The following is a 27836-nucleotide window of genomic DNA, read 5'->3' as shown; positions in this document are numbered from 1 at the left end:
AGCTGCTTACAGTCGAAGGTAAGAGAACGCTGAAGAACAACCACCCGGCTCATTCAGCACCACTTCTGACACTTCATGCGTCATTCAGTATTTAGTGGCATTACTGATCCATATGGTACAGTAGAGGTTTCACTTGAGCGACTCATCAAGGGAGGTTCATGGGAAATACAGACGTCAATGAGAAAAGGTGGTGTTTTTTATATATGTTGAAATATTGAGCTGCAATAACCACCTTATATGCTGGCACACATTGGCAATGCAAGAAAATCTCATTTATTAAAATACCACACATAAATTAAAGTCTTAATTCATCACTCACATGCAGTGTCATCATTACAGTGCTGTACCAAACAAGAGGTGTTTGTATTGTACAATTTGGGGGAGAAAAAAAACAAAAAACAGAAGGCCAACAACACAAAGTTCACATAGGGCATATTGTGCGGAAATTCATTCTCTCTCTTACCCAGAGGTCACCCATCACTGTGCAGTGCCCGAACCAACCACTGACGCAGTGTCAAGGACGAAAACCCTCACTGGCTTCCCACAAGTCCGATTGTGTTCGTTGGGTCAAGTTAGTGAGGTTCTCTGAGTACCCATGTGCAGAATAAAATCCTACTTTTACAGCCAAGAAGAAAAAAAAGAAATATAGCATCTGAAGAAGAAATTATAAAGTGGAGAGCTAATGTGTCACTGCATCTACACCCTTCACCTAACATGCTTTGAGTATCAATTCAAAACAGTTACTCTAGATGTAAAAAAGCTCAAAAGATTTGATGAAAAAAGAGAAAATTTCTGTTCTCTCATAATTGTCGTCACATAATTAACGTCGGAGTGCTGCCCTCAGTTTAGCGGAGCGTCCTCGAGGATTCTCTTTTACGTCGTCCTTTTCTGGGGTGATCACTTTTCTTCGCAGTGGAAGCCAATCAACACTTCCACCATCTCTTTTTTCATCCACCAGTTTTCCCTTCCCAGCGCCTTGCTTCCTCGGGCTGAAGTGATACTGATCTAGATTAGACAAGTCATCTCCCTGGAGGAAGCGTTTTACCAGTCTGTCTTCTAGCGAATGAAAGGTGATCACGCAGAGACGTCCTCCAGGCGTCAGTAGCGACCGGGCAGCACGCAGCCCTGCATGTAGTTCGTTCAGCTCATCGTTCACAAAGATACGCAGAGCTTGGAAGGTCTTAGTGGCCACGTGTGCAGGTCTTTGGAGTCGGTCTTTACGTGCATAGAGAACAGCTGCAGGAAATGATCCTAGAGACAAAGAGATGGGCAGAGTGAGTGGGTTACTCGACTAATTGGTCATTTTGGTCTTAGTCAACAAAGAGTACTTTAGTCAAGTTAGTAATTTTTGAATGCTTTTTCATGCTGAATGACATATTTCCAAGAAAGGTATTAACACAAGCTTTAAAGTGATGCTTTTGTGTGATTCCTTGTTCGTAACTCAGTTTTACACATCTATCAATTACATCAAGTAATCAGTTAGACACAATCATATGAGTGTTAGTCGACTAAGAATTTCTTTGGTCGAGGACAGTCCTACAATGGGTTTGTATTCCGCTAAGTGATCTCCAGTCTGACTACACCCTAGAAAATCCATCCACCATAACAACTAGAATGACATGTGGAGGGGTTGTTAGCGTTCATAACCAGTTTCAGACTATCAATTCATGTTTGGGGGTATTTTGTATCATGATTATGAGCAATACTTTTCATAACTCTGACCATAACCTCGGTCTTTCCCTAAACTTTACCACGCAAAGCTTTCTATAACATCAGAAGGACAATGTCATACAATACGTAATCCAAATGCAATAAAGAATGCACAGGGACAAAAAGAAAACACTGAAAAAGCTCAAGAGGTTCAACTCTGAAGGTCCATCTACAAAACAAGACACGCTACTGTGAGTTCAGCAATATATAAGTTTTGGACGGATAAGAGAGATCATCTGACGGAGGAGTGAAGGAGGCCTTATGTGTCAAACTTAAACAGCCTTCCATGAACACAGCGGGGGACTGCCACACCACTCATCAGCTACCGCATCACCAATCCATACCTCCACTCTTGTAACTCTGACTCATGTGACCTAACCACTTATATATGACCGTAACATCCAACAGGTGTTATCAGTGTGTGAACAACACAAAAGAGGTACAGAACTCGAGATCTCTCCACCGGTCAGCGGATTAAAAGACGCTCTTGATTATGAAAACATACAACTGTCTTGGTACTAGTTTGACTGATAATCATCAGACATACGTAGCCGAGGAGTCATTAAATCAAGAAAATATGACGCAAAAAGAGATTAATTGACGTAGCAGGATCTAGCACAAAACATAGCTTCTTGGAAAATACATGCAAGCCAATGTAAGAAGTGGGGAGAGAGACTGCCTGAGCGGCAGGTCCTTCAGAGGCTCAATGCGGAGCAGATGGAGGGTGGAGGTGGTGTTGATATGGTGGATGTGTCCCTACAGTACCGAGATAAATGCAGCCAAAAACCTCTCAAGTTCAAGTTAATTCTTACTGAGCATAAGACATTAGATGACAATGCCATGATTTATGTTTAAAAATACCAAAATATTGTGTTTTCTGTAGTTACTGCCGTCTGACCGGTGCACTCCGTATTGCTTTCGGTAAAATAAAAAGTGATTTATGTTTCTCTCCTTCACCAAAACCTCTCTCTACTACTGAACAATTTGCACCTGCCTTTTAGAGGCGGGAATGTTTCCATACTAATCTTTTCATATCTCATCCAGTTATTTGAGCGATCCTCAAAATGCATGTGCAGTTAAGAGAAAGGCATTACTAACTGCAGACATGCCGAGAGGAAAACTGCACTGAAAGACTTGTGCACCTGTTTGATGAATAACATACAGGGTGCAGAATGCATGAGGATTTAGGCATAAAAAGGTCAATTAAAGGTACAACATATGAGATTGGGAGCATTTCGATTGCCTCTCAACGGCTCTCAACATGGCGAAGACGAGCCGGCGGCTCATTGTTAACATTGCTATTAGCGCTTATAGTGCAAACCAAGGAGGGTGGGTCCTACACTTCCGCGACAACGCTGTCAGTTGGGACGGCGTTGGGAAAACATTAGCTTTATGTCAATACATGCGACAAGTTGATTCCACCTTGACCAACTCATAACCCCCACACAGAAGACAAATGAACAATTAGACACTTATATAGACCTGAAGAGAAACTGCAATAAACAGAGAAGTGAGTGATGTGGCATTTCTCTCCTCCTGCACTAAACAGCCCAAGGTGTGACTCACACTGCAATCAATACAAGGACCAGCCCTGGTCTGGCCTCACCAAGCCATGTGCTCTCTGTCCTACAGACAGATCCATGGAAAAAAGAAGAGATTAAGTTGTGTACATAAAGAGATCAGGTAGTTACGCAGGAAACAGCACTGTGAATGCACTCTACCTTTGTGTCATGTCTCATCTTAAATTCCTATATTTGATGTTTGTAGTGCGCACGAGCAAAGGCAAGAGCACAACTACATTCCACAATAAGATATAAGACAAGTTGAAATGTTTTAATTTGAGCCAAAAATCGCTTGATTAAAATGAAGTGGCATCGCCAAAAATCAGAAAATGCATCAAATCTAAGAGCTTTGTTGCACCAGAAAGTTGCACAGTGTAATTAATTTACATGTCCTCACGAAGTGGGTGGTGCTGAAAACGTGGGGATGTTATGACCACTTGCATTGCTAGCTCAAAATGCTGTAGCTGTAGCTGGTGAGCAAACTGGTAACATGCCATCTAACTGGGAATATGCTGGCACTAGCCAGCCACTACTAGCCCACTAAGCTAGTTAACTTCTAGTTAACAAGCAAGCAGCTTGGTAGTTAATCATGAAATAATGTAACTTTATTCAAAATAAGTATTTGTACCATTGACTCCTGCCTCATGAATGACTGCAAAACATGCCTCGACGTGCACTTAACACATTTCCGAACATTTAAAAAAAATAAGACAAGAAAAATGTCCAAAACTACAAATCAGCTGAGAGCCGATATTCATTTATTGAAGATATATTGGTATGTTGTGCAACTTAGTCCATGTGACAACATTTATATTCATCAAACATTTAAGACTGGAATCTTGGGCCCGAAAGGGAGGCGACCGGGAGGCATCCTGATGCCGGAGCCAATCACTTTATCGGGCATCCCTTTCGAGGTTCTCTGGGCGTGTCCAACAGGTAAAACACCCCGGGGTAGACCCAGAACACACTGGAGAGACTATATATCTTGTCTGGCCTTTGAACATTTTGGTGACAGGAAGAGCTGCAAAATGTTGCTGGGGAGAGGAACGTCTGGAATACCCTGCTGCCCCCAAGACCTGGTCCTGGATAAGCCGAAGAGAATGGATGGATGGATGGATGGATGGATGGATGGATGTGAAGTGTTTCGATAGCAAAAGGCAGGATGCTTTTGCTGCCATCTTGCGGAACTCTGCAACAGGTTGTGTTTTTCTAAATGCATTTTAAATTGGCAGTGAAAGCTGATGTGCTAATGTTGAATTAATTCAAGTAGATCACTGCACCCGGTTTAATGTTGTTGCTCTGGGTCAAAATTAACGTTACACAGCTTGTTGGCATCTCTAAATCAATGCATCCATGTCCGACCCACTGGCTATTCACACAAACACACACACACACACACACACACACACACACACACACACACACACAGGGTGAATAAATACAGGGTGATTATGCCATTTATTGGGTTGTTGTGTTGAATACATTTGGTGCTGTAACGTAGCTAAATGTAGCTCACTTGACTCCTGCCGTCAGCATTCAGCAAAGTAAACAAATGTTCCTTTCACTCACATGTTGGGTAGAATTCAGCAAAGCTGCTCTGCTTTCCATTCCAGGCTCTTTAGGCACCTTCACAACAACAACAGTTAATGGCTGTCGGACTTTTTCTGTTACCTTCAACGCTGTATGACATGTGGTTGTGTCTCCATGGCTGCCTCTGCCATGTTGATGTGTTTTTATGCTACATTTTTAGGTCACACATGACTTTGGTGGACAAAAGCCGGTAGCGGATTATTCGCGATACCTTTTTTTTTTTTTTTTAGAGATAAGTCTTTTGAAGAGAAATAAACTGAAACGGGTCAGATATGACTTGTCCGCTGTTCTTGGTACGGCAAAGTTTTAGCCCACATTTTCTTACACTCTCGCAAAAATGATGTGTTGAAGGATTTTTCATTAAGTGGAGAATAATTTTTCTGAAAAAAAATAACTCAAACAAACAGCTTTGGCCCCAGGTGTGCATACAACTCCAAAGCCCTGTTCATTCACACAGCCACGCTTCTGTAAACGACCAAATGCTGTATGACGAGGTTACCCAGTCAATGCTGACGCAAACAATTAATGCCGACAACAAAAATGAACGTAAAAATGTCACACATTCTTTGCTGCACTTTTTGTTGTTTTCATCTAGAAAATTCAGCATTAACTGCTGTGGAATGTGTAAGATAAGATAAAGTGCAAAAAATACATTTTAAAAAGCCACCAGATCCTCCTACCCTCGTCATTTCTCCTGTGACTTTAAATTTTTCCTGTCAGCATCAACGTCACAATTGTTCACAGAGCCCCCCTGGAACTCTTAAATCAAAACCTCTTGGATTGTTTCAAATAAACATTGGTGGTGACTCGCTTTGCTCTTCAAGAAAGATCAAACAGCTGCTCTTACTCACACCTGTTCTCCCAGGGTGACACTGCTCTGCATACTGCTCTGTGCAATAACTACTGAAAAGACATCTCACTCGCTCAGCCGCTGAGACACACAGTGTCATCAGTGAAGACAAACAATGTAATCCCGGCTTTATGCATGAGTGTGTCATGTGTGTGAGCATATGTGGGTGTTTGCATTTGTGGCAGGTGTGTGTGCATATCTGTGAGCAGAGAAACAGGGAAAAAGAACATAAAAAGCAATGTGGAAGAAGAGAGAGAGAGAGAGAGGTGTTTGCTTTCAAGGCATTAGCCACATTCGGTTGCAGCCACCTCCAGCTCTGTCTTTGTCTCAGCTCCCTCAAAGGAAGACGTGGAAGAAAGGCGCCCAAAACAGAGGCAGGAGAGAGGATACTGACTACGGTCACAGTTCACGTAATTTTCTGAGACAAATACGTCCCACGGGGAGACAGCCTTAATAACTCCACTCGTGTTTTATTTTCCCTCGTAGCCTCCAGAATGCTGCGGGGAATTAATCAGGATAGTGTCTAGCTACCTGCCACCACGCTGGCCAGCTGCTGTGTCTGGGTGATGGGGTTGACACGGCGTGCCTTCACAATGGCTGAAGCTATTTTCCTGGCGTGTCTTTCTTCCCCATATGCAGTGAGGATGGACGCAAGCGCCTGTTGATCTAAGGTATCCACAACGTCAGCAGCACAGGGCATGTCGGGGTACCTACGCACAAAGAGAAGCCCAATTAAGCTGCTTGACGTCACGTCCTTGCTGACAGTGGTGGAATTGTGACAACTCTGAGATAGAGCTGAAAACCTTTATGGCTGACAGTTATGAATAGAATGATTGTGAGGGAATGAAAAGAAAAATGCAGCTTGTGCAATAGCTTATAATGGGTTATCTTAGCTGGTAGCTTTGCACATTGTGTTGCCCTTGTGAAGGTATTCATATGTATTTATGAAAACATTCAAGAAGCTTTAAATTGCAATACATATATACATACATATCTATTAATCCATCTATTTATCTATCAATCAATCAATCAATCTGTTTTCACACACACAATTAGAAGGACATGCATGTCTCCAACAGGGTTTTAGATTACACACTGTCCCACTTGCGTAGTGTTACACATCAGCCTTTGATAATATTGACTTATAACGCTGCCATAAGTCACATCATTTTGTTTTCTTTTCATGGGTGCAAAAAAAATTGTATTATTCAAATTCAATTGTGAAAGCACTTTTTCATTTTTGTACAGACTTTTTGCCAATATTGTAAGTTCAAAGGAAAGCTCGACTGATAATGGATTTTAAATTGCAAACACTTACAGCAATGAATTAGTTTTTAGTATTTGAGTTTTTATGATATATCAGCAGATACTCATTTACTGACATACACACTTAACAATTTTTGACGAGGGTCCATGAAATAGGAATTGTTACCAAAATAAGTACTGAACATGATTTGTGAAATGATGACACTGTGTTCAATGTATATATCTTTAGCATTTCTTTTTACTCGTGGGGAAATGTACTTAACAGGAAATGTGTGGAACATGCTTATATTGGCCGGCCGATTTATCGGTCCGTCTCTACTTTTAAGTTTATTTTAACGTTTAATGTTCACACACTACGACACAAACCCAATCATGCTTACAATTAACAAAAAACTAATTCTGCCTTTGCTACTAAGAAAGGACAGCTTTTCACTTCTTCAAATTGAACAAAGCAGTCGTTATTGGTAGCCCATTTTTGCTTTGCCTTTTTTATTAGCTGCACTTCAACATTACTGCTCCAATGAGCACTGAAGCAATTTCAAGGCACCAATAACTGTAATTATCCAGCACCTCCCAGCACTATTTATTAGGAAATGTAGTCAAGTGTTTTTTTAAATATACAGTTTTGTTAATGCAGCAGTGTTGATCAAATTTAGATCCATCAGCCAGACACACCTACTGCATGTTGCAGAACTCTTACCTCTCTCCATCCATTCTCATGTCCAACGGCCCGTCCTTACTGAGGGAGAAGCCTCTCTGCGCCTCATCCATCTGCATGGAGGAGCAGCCAGCATCCAACAGGACAGCATCAATGCTGCCTGGCTTAATGTTCATGTTGGCCAGCAGGGCTTCAAGCTCGCTGAATCGGCCAAGCAATGGTTTCACACGACCACTGGAGAAAGGATTAGGGAACGTAATAGAGTTATTAGACGTTTGTATAGCAATGCATATGGCTGCTGTTTAAATGGATTAGCAAAAAGGAAAATGCTACTTTATTTCAGTGACATCCAGCGTTTTCAAAAATATCGTAGTATTTCATTGTTATTCAGCTCATTGGCAAGGTGAAAGGCAAGGTACCAAACTAGTAATAAAAAGACAATAAGAGAAAAATACATTATTGTATTGCGTGTGTGTGAGTGAAAGATGATTGCCTTTCTGTTGATGTTTTTAGGTAATCAGTTTCAGTTGGATAATAGACATTTTAATATAATGAACTGGTGCTTCATAAACACACAGCAGAGAAAAAAACACCAACATTCAGCATCAAGTCAAGGTAATATTAAGCATTTTAAGCAGACGTGTTCATGGGAAGACCACATGAGATATTTGATTCAATGAAAACCCACAATAGCTCGAGTAACTTTGCAGTCAACCTTTTAAAACTGAATCAGGTGTTTCCTTGGAAGCCCACTAACAGACTTTGCTCGCCTATTCAGATCCTTCCTCGTCACCGACAGAGCAAGACACTGTGTACACAGTCACTTCCACATGCACGAGTGGTGAGATCCTCCAGCCACATTCATGCATTTTTCATATGACCTTTTAACATTGTGTGAACAAAGATGATGGCGGAGGAGAGCAACAGGAGCTATCATCTCTATACATTAGGAGCAAAGGGTCTTCTTCAACCTTCTGCACCCGCTGATTTTAGTGAAGTTATTACTCTTGAAGTAAAAGTGACCAAAAATATCTGATTGTCATTTCCAAATCAGTCGTTTTGTACATCACAGAGCCAACAGCAAAAACTAAGCAGCTCAAGTTGACTACAGCCTCCTTAACTGGCACTCAGTACAACGTGAAATCAGTGTGAGGTTAACACGAATCGGCTTTAAAGGCTAAAGTAATATGTTTTAGACCTCAATTATGGGACCTAAACACAGGGAATTCCAGCTCTAGCTATGTCTTAGGAAATACTACCGCTGCTATTGGTGTCCTGTGTCATTCATTCACTCATTTAATGGCATGCAATTAAGTTTGCCTAATGTTAAATAAGCCTTTTCCCCCCATGTCTAGCTATTCATAATGACAAATTTGTAAACTTCGCACAACTAAGTCATGGTTCTGTTTCCGTTCTACGGACTGTATTCATGATGGACAGGTTTAAATGAACGGTAGAGAGGGGTAACAATAGCAAAGTGAATGGAAAGTACGATAATATGCTCTCAATTTGCAGTGAGTGATGCAGGAATATAATCTAATTCCCATCTCTTATATATCAATAGTGCAATTCAGAATGCAATTTTTGTCTTCAGTTTGCAAAGTGCCATACCTTCTGCATTATTCACTATACACAAGCAACAAATGAATCTACAGTATGACCAACACAACATCTGATAGTCAACATATAAACTGCTCTTCGTGTAGGTCAGGCCTACGTGTTATGAGGAAATTACATCTTTATTTAGATATTGAACTGTCAAAGAAATGGCTTTCAGAACCATCAATCAGAATATAATAACGTTTAACTTCAAGCCTTGTCAACATGTATTACAATTATCATGACACAATTCAAATAAAAAACAACAAAGGCATTGCAGAACAATAGGCCTGGTGTGAACATTCATTTATGAAAACTAAATATGAACCGCACTGGCCTTATCAGTATTGTAACAGATCACACAAACTAAAGAGCACACCGACTATGGCTCTACCACTCTAATTGAAATATTTAGATAACTCAAAGCCTCGTTGTTAATCATTCCTGCATCTGCTTCCAGACCGTGGTCGAGAAGCACAGGGGAGACTTTGCTACGCTACTCATACAACAATGTAACATGTAAACATGTGGGTTGCACTTAAACCCGCCCTTGGCCTTGGCCAACTTCACACAGTAGTGTGTTCAAAGCTTTGTGTGGCGAGGCATTTTTAAAGTTGTTTTTTAATCATCTACAACTACTCTCATATGTCACATGGAGCGTAGGGCAGCGTCTGTGCAAGTGAAGCCCGGGGGGCAAAAGTGTTTTCACCCCTCCGGTTGGTTAGATGGTGAAAATTGATCCTTTCATAGCAGCTTTTGCCATTTAAAAATTACATTCTATGAAATCGTGATCGATTAATCGTTCAGCCCTAGTGTGTAGCACTTCCCCAAGATCAATTTGAGAGGTTCTCTTACGCTCAAAATAACAGTTCACCCCCTGTCAGGGTAACAGTCGCTATTAGATAGAGCGGCTTCATAGCTGTTAGCCTTTGTTAGTGTGACTCCATCTATTTCTTGAAAAGACACACTTAAGTTGCTACCACTGGTGTTCTCTGAAGTCCATCTAGGGAGGATGTCCCCTGTCTGTGCAATCAATGCAATTTTGAATGTGCTTTGTCATCAATTATTTTGCTAATATTTGTCAAACGCTGAAGATGACTCACCGCTCTCTACTCTGCAGGAGCTCCCATCATTTCCAAAGGTATGTCTCAAACAAAGTTATATATCTCCAATACAGAAACGACGGGAGTGTTTGTCCATCACAAACACAAGATTCAATCCAAGAGTATGAATCTAAAATGCAGTAAAGAGAGAAGCGATATCTCAATTGAACCTCAATGACACTACCGGTAATATTGCCGTGTATATATATTGCGACGTCTTCGGGCAGTAGAAGCCACACGTCTTGCGAAATGTTCTAGTTGACTTTACCTATTGCTGGAAGAACTGTATTGATACCAGTAAGCAGCATCGGTATAAATACAGGTATCGATAAAATACAGGTATCGATAAAATACAGGTATCGACAACCTTCCCTTTTGAAAAACATTTTATTATTTTTGATATTTGCCCCTTTTATGTAGACAACAATGACTCCGCCTTTCTCATGATTAACGAGGGGCATGCAAGGAAAGAACACAAATTGGCAGGTCCTCTATTTCAAAACCCACTGAAGACAAAATGGCAAGGGAGCATCTCACCCACGCTGCAAGGGCCTTCCTTTGCTTTTCTGTTGTTATTCACCATCCTGCACCGTGATTGATTTGTTGAAAAATCTATAGTAAAGGCTTTGTTGTTCTCTCCCATCAACTGCGCGAGCCTTTTCCTTTACTTCCTCCTCACTAACACTCTACCTATTTTTTTGGTGACAGATTACAAACTTTTTATTTCATTAGTTTTCAAAAAACTTTTTGGGTTCTTTTCTTTTCAAGCATTTTTACTGGAGGTCAAGCTGTATGGTGCAGATGATTATCTTGTTACCTCGAGGCTAGTTGCTAACATACAGCAACAACAGTTTTTTTGTTTTCGGAAAACAGCTCCGTCCCACTGCTTGAAATGATGAGACAGAACCGAGTTGTAAATGAAAACAAAAGAAATGCAACTTTAAAGAAACTGTAAAGGGACTTTACGGTGGGGGCAAAAAAAGGTTAACGTGAAAATCATGTGATTCTTACCCTCTACATTTCTGAATTGGTTTACAAATGTCTAAAATCTATGTTTGTGTGTTAATTACTGTAAGTTGACGGATTCTGAATCAAATCATGTCATTTCTTCGATGAGAAAAATATGAACAGTGATGATTTACTTAAATCTGAATGATTACAAATATTGAAGAGCAGTACGTTTAGTCAGTTCAAGTCAATTTCCAAATATCAATAAATTGTTGGTTTCACAGATGCTGGAATCAAGCGGGTCATTTGACCACATTTAACGTGGATCCCAATTGTAATTATACTGTCCACTGATAGAGGGTGCTCCCTTGAAATACAACGCCTGTAGTCAAGCAACTGCTTGCAGAAGGTCTTGTCTTGGTCGAGCCACGCCTCTTCCTCAACAACACGCAACGAAGAGACATGAACGGCCAAAAGAGAAAACTGGACCAACACCATATCTTCCACGCAAAATAGGAAACAGAAAAGGCAAACCTATGTGTTAAATGTGCCTGGAAACAAAATTAGCCACGAAGGATTTCAACTTGAGTTGTCACTACAACATTACGCACAAACTCAAATATGTAGACCAGAGCTGCCAGGGAAAGCTGCTTGAGAGGGGGACCTATCAATTGCGTACCCTTCTTACAATAACTTTATAAGACAAAAAAAAAAAAAAAAAAACACAACTTGGTCTATAACAGGTACAACACCATGGCACAATTTGTGACACAAAAACAATTTGTAAAACTAATAATTGTACATTTACAAATTTACACTGCCAAAAGGCTGCGAGCAAGCAGCATAACTGCGTCTCCAGAACTTGTGTCCAAGAGAAGAGCTGTGTCTGGAAGTTTTTTTGGTTTGAAAAAATACGACATAGCCACCATTGTTGCCGTCGCCTCAGCACAAAACGTGATGGAATACAGAGAGTGTGACTATGGTCATCGGATTCGAGGCCATAAAACAGCAAAGCCAAAGTGTCAAACATCGCTTGAAGAGGCATTTGCCCAAGGCACTGCACATGGTCCCGCTACAGACAGTCGAGAAAGACGGGTTCAGAGCAACGAATAAAACACTGGATTCAAGGTATGTTTTGCCGGGGCAAAAATACTTCAGCCAAACTGCTATCCCAACATAATACCAGCTACATCGACGTACAGTCGCCCACTGACCTGTTGTCAGTTTATAGTGTTCATACAACTATCTGAAAAGATTTTGGTTTTAAGAGAACGTTAGCTTCAAGATCTTTTTTTTTATTTATGCAGTTTGCACAATAAGAACGTTTACATTCTGCACTGTTTCATGCATTCTGGTATCTTCATGTATTGTATAATTCTTGGGGGCCAAGAAAACCCTATAGTAATTTAAGCCTTCAGTTTATACATGACATTAAAATGTTTTTCATATTCCTGACCGCAGAATAAGCCACCATAAACCTACATAAAGGCCCAGTCATGCAACAAATAGAAAACATATTACTGTGATATACCACGAAACCGCTAGAATCGTACCTTTGCGAACTAAAGTCAGACCTCTTTCAAGCAAAGCGCAATGAGAGGGGAATTCCATTTTGGAGACGACTACCCCGCGTCCCGCTTTCCACTCCAGGGATTTAGCAATCTCAATGGCCAGCATGTTTGGCAGCACTTACACCTGCGAGAGCAGCTTCCTCAACAATGAAGCACATAAAAGCAAAAGAGGGAAACCGGCTGACAGCCTTCCAGCTCATGCAGATTGGATGCACAAATATTGACATTCAGTCTATTGCACAGCAGCAGGAGAGGCCAGAAGTATCTCATTGAGACAGAACTTTATACTGATCCACCTGTGGGTGAGGGTCAACGGCTTTTGAGATAAATGCATGCTTCTTTGAAACATGTCATGGAATTGGAGGGGAGAATAGAAATGCCCTACAAGCATGAATATTAGTTGTTGCACTTAGTGTTGGCGTTAACTTTTGTACCATCAAGAAAATAGAAATATTAGTATAGTAAACTTTGATTACTAATATATATTTTGATCTTTTCATTCAATTAGTATAGCTATAATCTGCTAATTGAGTGATACAGTATCCTACAGGTGGAAGTGCATGTTCTCAATCTGGCCCTCTGGTAGGTTTTCTACGTTTCTGTGGCCCCCTCTCTATCATCAAAGCCCATCCCTGACCTACAGTGGATCTGCATGAATGGCCAGGGGGAGAGAAGAGTGACTGTTGTGTTGGGGAATAGAAATATTGAGAGCTGGTCTATGTAGAGTACCTTCTCTGTGTAACTGCAGACACATTTTTGCGGTGCTTTTGTGCGCAGCGCCGACCAGCATACTGGCAAAAGATGGTTGAGGGGAGCAACTTAGGCAAGAGCTTCAGACTGAGTGGGACCGCACAGCTTTATCTGAAGGCAGCTATGGGAGGAGTTTATGCGTTATGTGTCCAAGTGTTAAACTACTCTACGTTATGAAGCAGTGTTCTCAACCCTGCCCAGTTTATATGCATGAATGGGAAAAGGTGAAAATAAGTGAGCTGATCCAACTCAGCATTCTAATACAAAAGAGATCCGTCTTTCTATTACATTTCTGTAAATCCTTTTAAATACAATTATGAATACTTTAAAAAAACAATTTGAAGGCCATATATATATATATATATATATATATACACACAGACTATATAACATAAATTATCGTAATAGCTAGCTTTTATACAATACTGAAAGCTATATCATACTAATCAAAGGCTTGTAATCATGGCATATCACATAATCGTGGCAATTACAATTCTGTAGTCTGTGTGTCCACCCACACATGCAGGTGATGAACATTACCTTCCACTAGACACTGCGACTTCTTCACCAACACGTTTTTGTAAGCCACTGAAGGATATAAAAATATGCAAAACAGTTATATAACATTTCTAAATTATTAACTTCTTTATGTGGCTTAGACACAGTGTTGGAGATATAAATGCCTTACGTAAGGTCTTATATTATTAAAGAGGACAAGTTTCAGTGGTGTATGTGCTGAGGTCCAAGTGTGGGCTCATAATTGCTTAAGTGATCCGAGCTATTTTTAGTTGTAGCACCCCACAACATTGACATCATGCACGTTTTTGTTATTCTGGCATCCCACAGGATCAACCTATCACTGAATATGATCTTCCCGAAACTCACACAGAGACAGTCCAAAGCTTCCGAGATTGAATCATGGGATATGTAAAATGCCAGTGACAAAGATTAAGAGCCAGAGCTGATGATACTAGTGTTAGTCGATGGTGGATCCAATGACCAAAAATAAAATGTCGGTAAATAACCATTTACTCTGTCGCGTCCTTTTTTAGTGAAGAAACCATCGGTAAAACTAAGCGTTACAAGTTTAAATAAAGTCAAACTGACATTTGAATTCTCCGCATACTTATTTTTTTTACTTTTCAATGTTTTGGTTTACAACCAACTACTGGAAAAAACGAAACATTTCAACTTGCAGGGGCACATCTTTGCATCAGGCTGCATTGCCCCATGCCAATTTGAGTCTAATTTTGTCTTTACGTAGATTCCACTTACAATTGCACCTGGCCATCCACTTAACAGACACTATAAGGTTTAAAAGCTACAAAATTACAGGGAGGCATACGCCAGAAAGAAATCAATAATCCATTCCAATCCGAAATATTGATCTGATATATTACATTATAATATCTACACTAAAGAGGATTTTCTTTTACCAAACAAGTTTTAAATTGTATCTAAACAAATTGGAAAAGTATAGTAGAATAGGGTATAATGTATCTTTATTCTCAAACTTTAATTTCCAAGGTCAATAAAAAAAAAACATCAAGCTCAAGTAAGACATTGTTTACTTTGCATGAAGCATTTGGCTACACTTTAGAATGTCCTCCCTTCACTAAATATGTCCTTGCATTAACTTGGTCGTGTCCATCTGGAAGGAGAGCACATTCACAGGTGAATTCACAAAGAATAGGTTGTGGCCGCTGATACTGTAAAACCGCGCGTCATTTGCAACCGCTATCTGCCTAATGGTCCAATTCAAAAATGACATCGCACTTAATATATTACAGCGTGAACGCATCCATACAGTTTTGCAGCCGAGTGCAATTTTTTCACTTTTCTGCGTCTGATTGCAATTATCCATGTGGCAAAGTATAAATGTTCCCTCTGTGCAAAGATCACAGTAGGCCGAACAATGGCTGAGAGAAAAATAAACCGCAGTCACACAACGTGACTCCGGTCATGCGATGCATTCAGTGAGCGCCGAGGCAGAGAGCCACTTAAAAGATGGCGAGTAGTACTTGCTGTCTTCTTACATACTTTTTAAGCAGAAAGCACAGCTGTACCTTGTCCATTGTGAGCTGTCAAAGCAACAGGTATCAATAGAAACTGAGCGTTGTGTTTTTAAAAATGAATATTCGAACTTAATTTTTGGCTAATTTGAACAGCCCTAATACACTCACCAGCTCTCTGAAGACTAATAATTTCACAGTTTACTGCATGTGGCTATTATGGCGGATCTTTAAGAATTGTACCGTTTTTGCAATGAGGCTCATTTAAATGAAAAGTGCCAGTTTTGCATCAAATGAATGCATATTACCATACTTAAATATGGGCAAATAGCACAGGAACACTGAGAAGCTATTTGCTTGGCAGTGCATTTAGGGGTGCATTTCATCCTTTGTGGGTGCTTTGAGAATAACAAGGTTGCTTTTAGTTCTATTTTTGCAGGTTTGGCGCCACAAAAGCTGCGCAACCCTTTTGTGAATTCGCCCTTCAGTTTGGACCTCAGGAACCTTCACAGCAGACTCTGTTTGAGTGCATTCTTGTTCAACACGATGCTGCCTCTTCACAAATCAAGCCTGAAATATTCCCTTGTTGTTGACCCGCTCAGTTCCTTTACCTGCAAAAAGCCAAAGACAAGATGCTGATTGATTGTTTTCAGCAGGGGAGCAGTGATGGAAATATCTACAGTCCACAGAAGAAGAAAGGCAGAAAGAGTCAACAAACACAAGACAAACACACACAAATCATGTTTTGTTCAAAATTTAAATTTGTGCTACTTCAGCTGACCTAATGCATGTTATAAAAATTGTGAATTTTGTGATTTATTGGCTGTTCTCTTGTTGGTGGCCTTGCCATCGTCTCCTTGAAATGTCACCAATAAAAGTTAAATGCTTCCGTGCTGTTTGTCCACTTCACCAGCGACGACAGCGTTGCTGCGGCACTTTACGCCCCTGGGCCGATTAGCCGCGGGGTCTGGTGTGATCCCATCGCAAGATGGTCTCTAGTTTCATCGTCTTTATTTCTTGGTTCAAAGGCTTTTTTTTCTGAACAGTTAGAAAATGTTGCATCACAGATCAGGACAGTTTACAGATGTGGAAATCTACACTTCTTGTCTATGTTGTCTATGCTGTGTGATTGATCGTATATAGAGAATGGCCGACTTGAGTTTTGCACTGAATAGTGCAAAGACTACGACATTTTCTTTCTATTGTGAAGAAAAAGAAGCAAATCTTTCTTGGAACATGCCCATCTTTGAATTCTACCTTCATTTTGATGTCAACTACACAAGCTGTAAAGATTTGTGACTGCATCTTGAACACTTGCGATGCTGTCACGGTGAAAAAAATCTGTCCACAGACAGACAGACAGAAAAATAACCAACTGGCAAAGTTCTTCAAACCGCCTCTGTGGTAGTTCTTGATACAGTAGGTGTCTCCAGGACCACACTGTGCCATGATGACTCAACCATACTCACACGGTGAAAACAATACCAGCCCCGCTGTCTAACAATTAAGCCACATGAATTTCTCATTTTGTGTGTTTTTTTCACCTTCTTTTATTCAGGTGGGAGAGCGATGCTCTCTTATCCAGGAAGACCCCGATCACTTTAACACAGATTCCGCAATACTGCCATAAAGAAGATGCGCCATCACGCCGGCTTTAGCTTTTTCACACTGAACCAAACTACGGCTGCATAACGCTGCTCTGTTGTGTGATTTTTAGATAGCATGCCGGCATTATGGGAGCAAAAGAGGCGTGAGGAGTAAAACAACAGCGTCAGCGTCTGGTGTGTGTGTGTGTGTGTGTGTGCCCGCGTGTGTGTAGTCCCGCCGTCGTTTACATTATTTACAAGGCCCTTTTTAAATGGTCGACCAGTCAGAATTTAGAGGGCTGGATTAAGGCCATGTTCACACCGTTGGCCCTGCGTGACAAAACACAGCACTCTAAATCATTTGAACGGAGTCAGTACGCAGCGGGGGTGCAGAGGGGTCTGGCAAAACAACGCTGGGTCATCCGGCATAAAAGTTCAACCAGTCTGAAATGTTGCTGCAATGCAACGTCATCCAGCATGGCACTCACCGGTACCTCAAACTAAATACCCCCAACAACGCAGCCCCCCTGCTGCGCTGTTTTCTGTCTGAATGTCAACTAAAAATGGCAATGTCATCTTCCTACATAGCTAACTACATCCATGAAAAATAGCGATAAAGAATGGCAACAAGTGTGGATGAGATGAGCAGTTCAAGCTAATGGAGTCGCAGAAATAACTTTTAAATTGGCAGATTTCTTCAATCGACAACGTTAACTGCTCCTAGCCTCTGCTACCGCAGTCAGTGATAGCATTACTCAAAGCACATGCAATTTGTTATAGGATAGGAAAATAAAACAATTTTTAAAAAAGAAGACAGAGAACAACATTTTCAGATTCTACTATCCTGATGTGGCATGGCACTTAAATAAAAATCAACAATGTGCATACAAACAGTTAATACCACATCTCATCAGTCTGTTTGTGAGCCCATATGCACACATGTAAATCCAATGTTTGCCTTACCGGGCTTTTCAACAATGCTTGGTGCCTTTTCAGATTCATAACATTTATTGTGGGCACAACTCCTGCGTAGCTTCAAGCGCAGGGAAGTCATAGCAACAACAGGAATGGTAAAAAGCAGAGAATAGCGAGGCTCAACATGCACGACAAAACCCATTAAAGACATCAGGGAACGGAGGGTTACTTTCATAAACTAATGCTTTTAAATAAACGTTAGGAGGTGAAATTATTCTTTTTGTACTATACAACTGGGTTCAGATTCACACCGACAGTCAACAGTTTGCAGTGAGGTTTTACTTTCCTCAAGAAATGGGAGTACAGAGGCGAGAGAAAATCCTCTAACCCTGTTGTGTGGATGCACTGCGTAGGCTGCCAGGGTCTTTTACTCAGGCTTCCAATAATATTGGTTAATTGCTGGATTTCTCTAGCTTCTCTCAACTTGCATCACGAGTAGGCGTGGAAGAGTTTACAGCAGGGGTATATTGCTGCTGACAGAATACAATGTTCTCATTCTCGCTCTCTCTCTTAATTGTCATTCCCTGCTCACAGGCACATTTCTCTGGCAGATTCCCTTGAGAGAGGTTTCCCCAGAATCTACGTAAAAGGATTCCTTCCCACGCCATGGTCTTAGGAACATCTCATTTTCATCCTCCCGCGCCTTGCTCATGCTCACACACACTCCCTCCCTCTCACCCTGGCATTGTGTCCTCGTGTCTCCCTGTTCTCTCACTCTCGTGTTTTCATTTTCTTTTTCTCTCTCTCTCCACTTTTTAACTTCTCTGGGCTTCTCTCTACTTCCCGCCCCCCCCTTTCTTCATATCTTATAGATCCTCCGTGGGAGGCAGCATCTCCTTCACACTGCAGGCGTGGGCTCTTACTCTGACAAATGACATGCCGGGCCCACCAGCTTTGCGTGGGGGGAGAAAAGCTTTAAGTTAAGAAGGAGGAAGGGATGTGATTGGTTGGTGAAACTCATGGGCTGTATCTTGGCGAGCAGTATTTGATCGGGCTCAGAATATGCAAGAAGTGAGAAACACAGGAAGAACTGCAATACTACATCACACCTACTGTACGTTTTAAGAAATAATGACCACAACACTGCTCAAAATGGTCAAGCTGTCAGCAGCAACAATAAAAAATGATGGTAAATGTATTTAGTATAAACATTTGTCAAGACAGCTTATAACATAAACATTTACTTGTGTTTTGGTCTAGTTAATGTTTTACAATAAATCACTTACGAGTGTTCCTTGGCTAACTGCTGGGCCAGAGAAATGGCTGTAGGATCTCGGTCTAAGGCCAGGACTGTGACTTCATGAACCATATTCAGTATTTCTTTGGTATGACCGCCACCTCCAAATGTCATGTCCAGGACCACCTACATGTGAGAAAGAAAACAACACATTCTTCTCACACCAGGACTCCATATACACAATTAATCATGATCTTATCTTCACAATGTTAGTTTACAAGTGTTTAGTTCACAGTGGTGCACTGACGAGTGTTATTTTGTTATTGAATTTGTCTTATCTCAGTATTTAAATGTTAACTTCGGTATTTCTAAACCTGGACCCTATGTTCCCATGATTTTTGTGTCCAACTGACTAATAAGGACAAAAAATGTCTTTTTTTTTAGCGAGAGCTGCAATGGTATACAGGGCAAGCTTGCATCATCACTTACATCAACTAAAATTGCTTTTTTTTTTGCAACAGACATACTCCGATTGGTGTTATAAATGTCTCGCTCAAGGAGAAGTCTCAATCTTAAATCTGGCAAGGTGGCGTTTTGCTGGAAGTCAGCAGTGAAAATGTGAGAGACAGCCAGGCAGAGTTTTTTGTGTTGGTGTACGGAAAGCCTAGCTTAGCTTTATCAAACAGATTTCCAATGTCATGGCTGAATATTTAGATGATTTCGACAATGTGGATGAGGTTTTTAAATGTATAGCCCTATTTATTTTAGCCAGAGTATACGGATAAGGAGCTCCTACAAAATTGAAGAGTGGACGAAGAGATGGAGAGAGGGGCAACCCCAGACTCTGAATAAGAAATGGACGATTGGTTTGTGGGCTGTCGTTTTGAAGCCTTGAGGTTAGCTTTTTTTCCGTCACCATCTTGGTTTTAGGCTGTTAACATCTTTTCGGCTTTTTGCAAACAAGAAGTGACGCGAGAGGTTGGAGCTAAGTACAACTGAACTCTGATTAACTATATAATACTTTCTAAGCAAGCAAAAAGGGTTAGAATTAACTACTATGAACTGAAAACACACTGAGAAAAGGGTTGAGGTTCTAAGATGAAAACACCGAAAACGTTTGGCTCGGTGCGTGCTGTTAAAAGACGTTAACAAAGAGGATTGGAGATGTATCGCCTAGCAGGCAAAATGTCTGACCTGTCGGGGAGCCACAGCCAATGAGAGCGCAAGACATGTATTGAAGGGAAACTTGGGGGAGGCATCTCTTATTAGTCGTCCACAAAACTGAAAACGTGGACACCAATAGTACAGTTTTTAGCACTTTCCAGAAAGATTGAGTTTCACATCCTTCCTATCTGCTACTCTGGTTAAAAAGCAAAAGTACAATGCAATCAATCAATCAGCTACCAAGCTGAATCAGACAGATCCTGAGGGATCTCGTCTCGTCATCATTTTTTATACATGCCACCAAAAACATTGTCATAGTTTCTATTGGAAAACGTATTATAGCCATTTGGTTACTCCAGTAGAGCATTTCTTAATTTATCCTCAAAATGACACCGGCTATTTGCTGAACTAACTTTTGGGTTGGCCCAAGAAAGATGTGTGAGACGACGATCACTAGAGCACTCTGCTGTATAAGTAATACGGTTGAAAATCAGCTAAGGATACCTAGAATTTGCACTTTGTATGAATGACATCCCATCTTTATAGTTTATAGAACTATTTCAGAATATGTCCAATACCTGCCAACCACTCTGCCACAACATCTTAGATTATCAGGCAGCTGTAAACTCAACAAAACTTCTCCTGTCCAGGCATATTTCCTTATATATTTCCTGACTGCCACTGCTACAAAAAAAAAAAACTGCACTGACTGAACAGTCTGAGATTGTTTGAATTGATTGTTTGATTGTTGGATTATGCTTTACTTTGTATTTTTTAAATGCCTGCTCTGGGATTTATTATAATGTCAGCAAATGACAGAGAAAAGATGTAAAATGACAGAAAAGGAAATGCCAGCTATTCCCGACAAAAACATTAAACATGTCGATTGATAGTGACGTTGAAGGCGGGGTGTGTGCGTGCATGTGTGAGGGAAGAAGTGATCAATGGCGGTTCCCTCTCCTTTCCAGCGCACAGCAGCAGATGGGGAGGGGGTGTGGGCTAGTGGGATGAGTCACACGCATAATGAACCTGCCTGTTGTGCTATTCAATACAAAAAAGGAAAAGGAAAACAGAAACACAAACAGCAAAGTAGGCTGGCTTTTATCGAAACAGTCGACACAAGCAACCAGGAGACAAACTGGTCCTCTACTGGAGTGTGCAGCACTTGTCACAACAATGCTTTGTCACATCCTATGGAAGCTGTGGCCCAAATACCAAAGGTAAAGCTCGCTTTTTTTCACTGTTGCAAATGCAGACTGCCAACTGATGCTCAATAATCTTCGAGGTTGGTTGGTTGAAAATATAAATACTTCACATTTGTATCGCTGGTGCACTGAGCACGGACACTATGCATCTGTATAAGGTTTAGTACACGTTTCACCCCTTTTACTCACTCACACACCTAATAAACTAAGCTAGAAATTAAGTGGGTGCAAAACAAAAATGGAGAATTGGATGTTTACAAGGTAATTTATAAAGCAAATTGAAAATCTAGTCCCCCTGCCCTGAGGGAAAACAAGCTTCTTCAAAAGCCCAGAATGCTGTTGTGAAAATCTTCCCTCTTTTTTAAAAAAGCCTGCTGCTTTTGCCACCAGATGGACAAAACTACTTCTTGAAAAGATTTGGTGGGAATGGGTTTGGCATTTGCAAGGATGATTGACATCAAACTTGGTAGTGAGTCATTCACATTGATATTTCATCCGGAGGGGTGTCAGCGAGGCTGTCGCCTAGACCGGGCCTTCCTAGCGAATGCAGCAGTTTGGAATTGAGCCAGAACACAACGTGGGTCACCTCAGTCTCTACATGCAGAGATGATTCTCCAAACACAAGTAATTACTGAAGTCTGTGTTTTGTACTCCGTTTAGCGTGTGTAATATCTGCCTTTCCCAGCAGAGGGAATAGGAGAGTTAGGAGTGGTCCAAGTGGCGCAGACCGACAGTGAAGCTGCAAGGTGCTATAACGCAGGACACTTCAGCAGTCACCCCATAGCATTCTTAACGAGAGCTTTTCTTCCCAAAAAGAAAAATGTAAACACATTACAGTTACTCATTTGCTTTATTAAAACAATAAAACAGGTTAGAGCATCTATTTAGAGGGATTTTACAAACATAGATGATGTGGGGAAAGGACTCTTTTTTTTTTCCTTATTGAGAATTTGAAAACATAATACAGCTCATACAACAGTAAATAATATCCTGGCCATGTGGAAAAAGGGGCCTCATCTCAAGTCGTCTTATGGTTGAATTCATTAGGAAAAGGGGAACAGGAACCTGAGAGAAGGCTGAGTACTCACCTAAATCCTACTTGTGACTCCCCAGCCCAGGTCAGTTACAGTGGGGGATCTAAAATGTCATTGAGGGGAGTTTTTACAGATCTTGTTACACTAACACACAGACCATTAGGGAGACAGATACACAGGTACAGGATCGCTTTTCTTGTCGCGTCCGTTGCCATGGCAAGAGTGGAGGTAACCGGTTTGCATTTCTTTCTCTGTCACACAAAGTTCATGGCGAGACACAAGTGAGCACACATTTTAGCCGGTTTGCAACACGAGAGCATGTTATGAAGAGATGAAGGTGGAGGTTATGATTACGGGAATGATGATGGTTTTATCGACTTCAGAGAGCAGCGAAGTGTCTGGCTGTTGCCTTAATGCACTTGACATCAATGTCACACTTAAAACTGCTGCTTTGCTCAAACAATATCAAGACTATCTGACAATGAAATCATTTTTGAACCCCCTTATGACAACTTCTGTATTTCTCCGATATCAACCGTTCTTAAGAAATGTGTAAAGAGTCTGTAAAAGTGTGTTTTTCGTCTCTCTACTTTATTTAAACGATTGGGATACGTGTGTCTATTAGTCGAGCGTGTAGGAGGTGGAGGTGAGGGTGTGGTGCACAAAGCAGATGGCCAGTGAGAGCAGACAAACTCAAAGGGCATGAAAGTGTCCCGCAATTACTCTGTCAAGAGATTATATTGATGGTGATCAGCGATGTCGGAGAGGCACGCAGCTCTTTGGCTCATCTACCTAAATTCAAAGTGTACTAAACATACTACCTGTGAGTAATAGAGTGAGTGAGTGAGTGAGTGAACAAGTGATACAGGAGCCCAAAAATATTGACAAAACTCTTTGCCAGAGGGCTGCTTCCAAATGCCTCTCTTTATGTTCAGATAATCTCTCTTTTGTCAGAGGAATGCTGCAGAGTTACGACAAATACTTTCATTCCTCGTCTATTCAGTGCTGTTTGCACTCTTTTGGCACAAGTTTAAATAAACGGCTCTTGAGGAGGTATTTGAACTAGTTAGAACAACACAAATCTACACAGAGAAGAAAAACTGCATTCGCTAATTTGCGTTCAAAAACACCAATCTGTTGTTTGGAGGTCAAACAAATAAGTGAGAATCAACGAATCCTATTGAATTTAGAAGCCATAAAGAAAAAGCCAGTAGAGACTTAAAGAATATTTTAGTTGTACTTTTCTTTCATGTGTCCCCTGCTGCGTATGCCAATTAGAAACAGAAATGAATCATAGGAGTTCTGTGAAGAAGGAAGAAGTGACCCAGCTGTTACAGAACTTTATCGGAGCTCAAATAAGAATCATTAAGTCATGGTGTTATTCCACGTTTTTTTTTTTTTCACTAATAAGGAAATAAGGTCAGTTTTTGTGTGGGATTCAGGATTGTAGGTGTCAAAACTGCTTAATAGGAGAAACTCTACATCCTATAAGGCAAAGCTTTGTGCTGGCTCTATGCTTCCCTCCTGTAGGGGGGTGAGGCTGTTTGTGGGAGATTACAAAGAGATCATACAACAAGTTTGTTTATGTGTAATATTTGAACATTTTAGATAATAAGGCCTGTGATTATTTACAGGGTGGCAACGTCTGCTAGTCCCACAGTCCTTTAGTCCAACACTTTGGTCTACAGTTGAATGTCATGAACACTAATGAAACGATAAATAGCATGAAATTTGGTGCTGATATTCGTGGTCCCCAAAGGGTGAGTTCTAATTTGGTGAACTTTATCATTCTAATTGTGGGTGGCATATGATTAACTGTGTGCTGGTGCTGAGCAAAAAAAAAAAGATGTAAAAGGGCTGTAAGAAAAAAGAAAAAGAAAATACAAGAGTAAAATTAAAAAATGTCAAATTCACTGTCTCAATTGTTTTAAAGTAGGGTTTTGGTAACTGTGAATGATTTTTGTATATTAAATTGATTTGATTTTGATCTGTCCCACTTGTTGCATCTGGACTCTACAGACATTGATTTTAAGCCTTTAAGAAACTATCTACTGCCTTTAAATGGGTTGGGGGGGGAGGGGGGATTTGATTAAGTGGTATTGAAGCCTGACTGTGTCCACCTACATATAATGTATTTATTCTACTTTTTTATCTTTTGGTTTTATCTCAGTCGAGCCCCTTTTTTTTCAGATTGCACCATGCAGATTGCCGTTTCTGCTCACGTTTTTTAAACAAGTAGGCTGGGCCACATTGTTTGTTTAGCTGGAAATGCTCCCCGACCTACAGACATGTACGCACAGGTATAACAAGGCTGGCAAAGTTTTAATACTGCTGGGGATCAAACAAAACCTAATGAAGGCATGATTCTACTATGTAAACACTACCGACATGTTCAAACACACTTCTGAGAAGTTCACACGTAACTAGAGTTGCAACTAATAACTCATTCAGAGATTCATGCTCCCAAGATGATACAAGACCCAGATTAATGTCTTCAGTTAGTTATTTTGTCCTGCCAATAAATAAATAAATCATGTTGCACCTATAATCAAATGCCACTCTTAATAAAAGCAATAGCAAAAACTATTAATAAACGATCACAGCTTTCACCAAATACATTTGTGAATGGTCAGCTCTTGATCTAAACAATCATAAAACACTGCTGACACGATTTTGCAAAAGAAGCAGCAGCAAACTGCAAATGCAATTCAGGGATCTTCCCACGAGGACTGGGAGAGTGAGCGGCTGACGAACCATAGACTGACATAGACTGGTAGTAAATGTGTATCAAATACTGCACAGCCTATCCACGGAGACACAGAATAAAATAGGACTGTGCCGCTTTCAATGGCAACCACGGACACTGAAAGTGAGGATCACATTAAAGATTTGATGCACATAACGTCTGAGAGAAATATCTTCAGCTGCTGAAGTGTCTGACTTTCTTCACGATAGCTTTCTTTCTCTGGGAAAACAAAGTCACAAATACTAACTGGGCAGTCTGTTTTTGACATCCCTTTTTTGGATTGGCTGCAACAGGACATAGGCTATTGGTCTACACAAGTGTGTGCTCTCAGTGTAGCACAAGGCAGAAGACATACTGGAAAACTATCTAAACAATTTCAGGAAGCTGGCTAGTCCGTCTGTCACAGTGTCTCCCAACACCATATATAGCCAATTTCAGACACAATCTAGGCTGTTATGAAAGACATAAGCACGGTTAAGTGTCTTTATGTTCCTCCTGGGTTTGCCTTTAAGCTCAGGAAAGATTCATAAAGGTGCATAGAGCTATGGACATAAGGCAGCTTATTTACTGTATTTGTGGAGAAGCGAGAAAATCAATAGTGTTGATCAAATATGTGACATTGGCCAAAGTAAAATATTGTTTAGGTCTACATAAGCAGCACAAAGTAACTTTGAAATGTAAAATGAATCAACAGTCAGTTAAAACTGCTTTATTACAGTTGCTACTTGGTTAGAAGAAAAAGCACTTCAGACAGGAAAATACACTACATGTATGAAAACCATGATACACAATGAAATGTCCTGTTTAGTAAAGGGAAACCTGCTGCCATCCAAGCTAGTCCTTAGTTTGTCAGTATTTTAGGTTGCGAGGAATAAGAAGAAATCCCCATTCAATAATATAATGCCTCCAGAAATAAAAATCCATAAAAGAAAGAGCACAGAAGTGAAGACATTTCAACAAGAAACTTCTACTAGCTCACTTTATGTCACACAGCACTGTAATGCAAATGTATGGGCGACCCCACAGCTTGTCTTTAACAAAACACAAACACAAAATCTCTCTGTTTACTGTACGAGGACTATGATCATGATTCCACCTGAGCACGCATGCACTACATGATTATGTGGCTGATTTGCTGGTCACTGGGATGAGGAAAAATAACAAGGACATGAAACTGCCATGAACTAAATTTAATTTGACAAAATAGCAGCAGGATACTTGAACAAAGACAAGAAATAACACCTTTAAACAGGGAATGGGATGACAAACAATTCTAATGGAATGCAAGCGAAGCTCGCTTTCCCAGAGAGGTGATTTGAAACGGTTATAGTTATGTGTATATTTTTCAAAGATAATATAGTATAAACTTGTTTCTCAAGTGCTTTTGTTTTTCTAATGCGAGCAGGGGCTCTGGTTAATGAGGCTGAACCTATCTGAAGGCTCCTGGATGGCAACCAGACTACAGTGAACTGAAGGCTTAATCAATCCAAAATGATATTATGATCAGCTGTTGTAAAGGTGTAAGACGATCGATTGATCCTCTTGCTTTCAGCTCAGGTGGATCATTTTTTGCATTTTGAACACAAGTGTGGCATGACCGCTGTCCAAGGTGCTGATCCTTGGGCAGCCGTGGATGTGGGAGCTGTCAGAGGATACTCAACATTGTCCCGCAGGTTAGGTAAACTGGTGACGAACAAATGTTTTTTTTGCCTGTAGGTGTGAATGTATCACTTTGAATTGTGGGAATGAGCACCACAACAGAAATACCGCTCACCTTCACTGTACTTGGGTGGCAGCAGATTTTTCAGAGAAACATATCAACAAAACTTGACACGTGGAAATCAAACTATGGCCTGATACCACTAGAGTCGGAGGTATATGTTTTGTCATGTTGCGGGTGAAGTGAATCCTAAATGGCGCTTCTCAAACAGCACAGCAACACAAAAGAATGTATTTGACAAAACTTCTAATACTACTGCTAATTTATTTTTGCCATGAAGTGGGCACTCTATTAGGTATATCAGGACAATCTATTGTAATCCAATACTATTGCAATCTAATGATACTATTCAGCGCCACAACATACTAAGGAGCAAGCCTACAGCAAAGCTTGGGCAGATTTGATGGTTAACCACAACTGTAATGATAGAGCCAGTCAGCTTATTGGTTTTTAATGGATAGAGATCCAACTGGTATTGAAAATTTGTCTATTTAAATACATTAGCCGTTTGCAATCATTCTGCAGAAGCAGCAATGTCGCACACAAATTACCTGCTGGTGTTCCCAACTAAAATGTCAGTGTAATCAGTCAAGAGTTTAGAGCCCTGATT

General features: G+C 40.6%; 1 protein-coding gene across 1 annotated transcript in view; it reads right to left on the bottom strand.

Annotated features, from left to right (window-relative positions):
* Positions 1-250: 250 nt before the first annotated feature.
* The window catches only part of mettl15 (methyltransferase 15, mitochondrial 12S rRNA N4-cytidine), a 42941-nt gene continuing 15355 nt past the window's right edge, over positions 251-27836 (bottom strand). Inside the window, exons 3-6 of the mRNA XM_076110174.1 lie at positions 19407-19543; positions 7679-7870; positions 6244-6422; positions 251-1251 (exon numbers count right to left, since the gene is read on the bottom strand). Coding sequence (XP_075966289.1) covers positions 821-1251; positions 6244-6422; positions 7679-7870; positions 19407-19543 — 939 coding nt within the window. The 3' untranslated portion in view covers positions 251-820. The remainder of the gene's footprint in view (positions 1252-6243; positions 6423-7678; positions 7871-19406; positions 19544-27836) is intronic.

Source organism: Anarhichas minor, unplaced genomic scaffold, assembly GCF_050575085.1.
Source record: "Anarhichas minor isolate MPS153535 unplaced genomic scaffold, ASM5057508v1 ptg000042l, whole genome shotgun sequence".
In the NCBI taxonomy this organism is placed as follows: Eukaryota; Metazoa; Chordata; class Actinopteri; order Perciformes; family Anarhichadidae; genus Anarhichas; species Anarhichas minor.
This window is presented reverse-complemented; position numbering and strand designations above follow the sequence as displayed.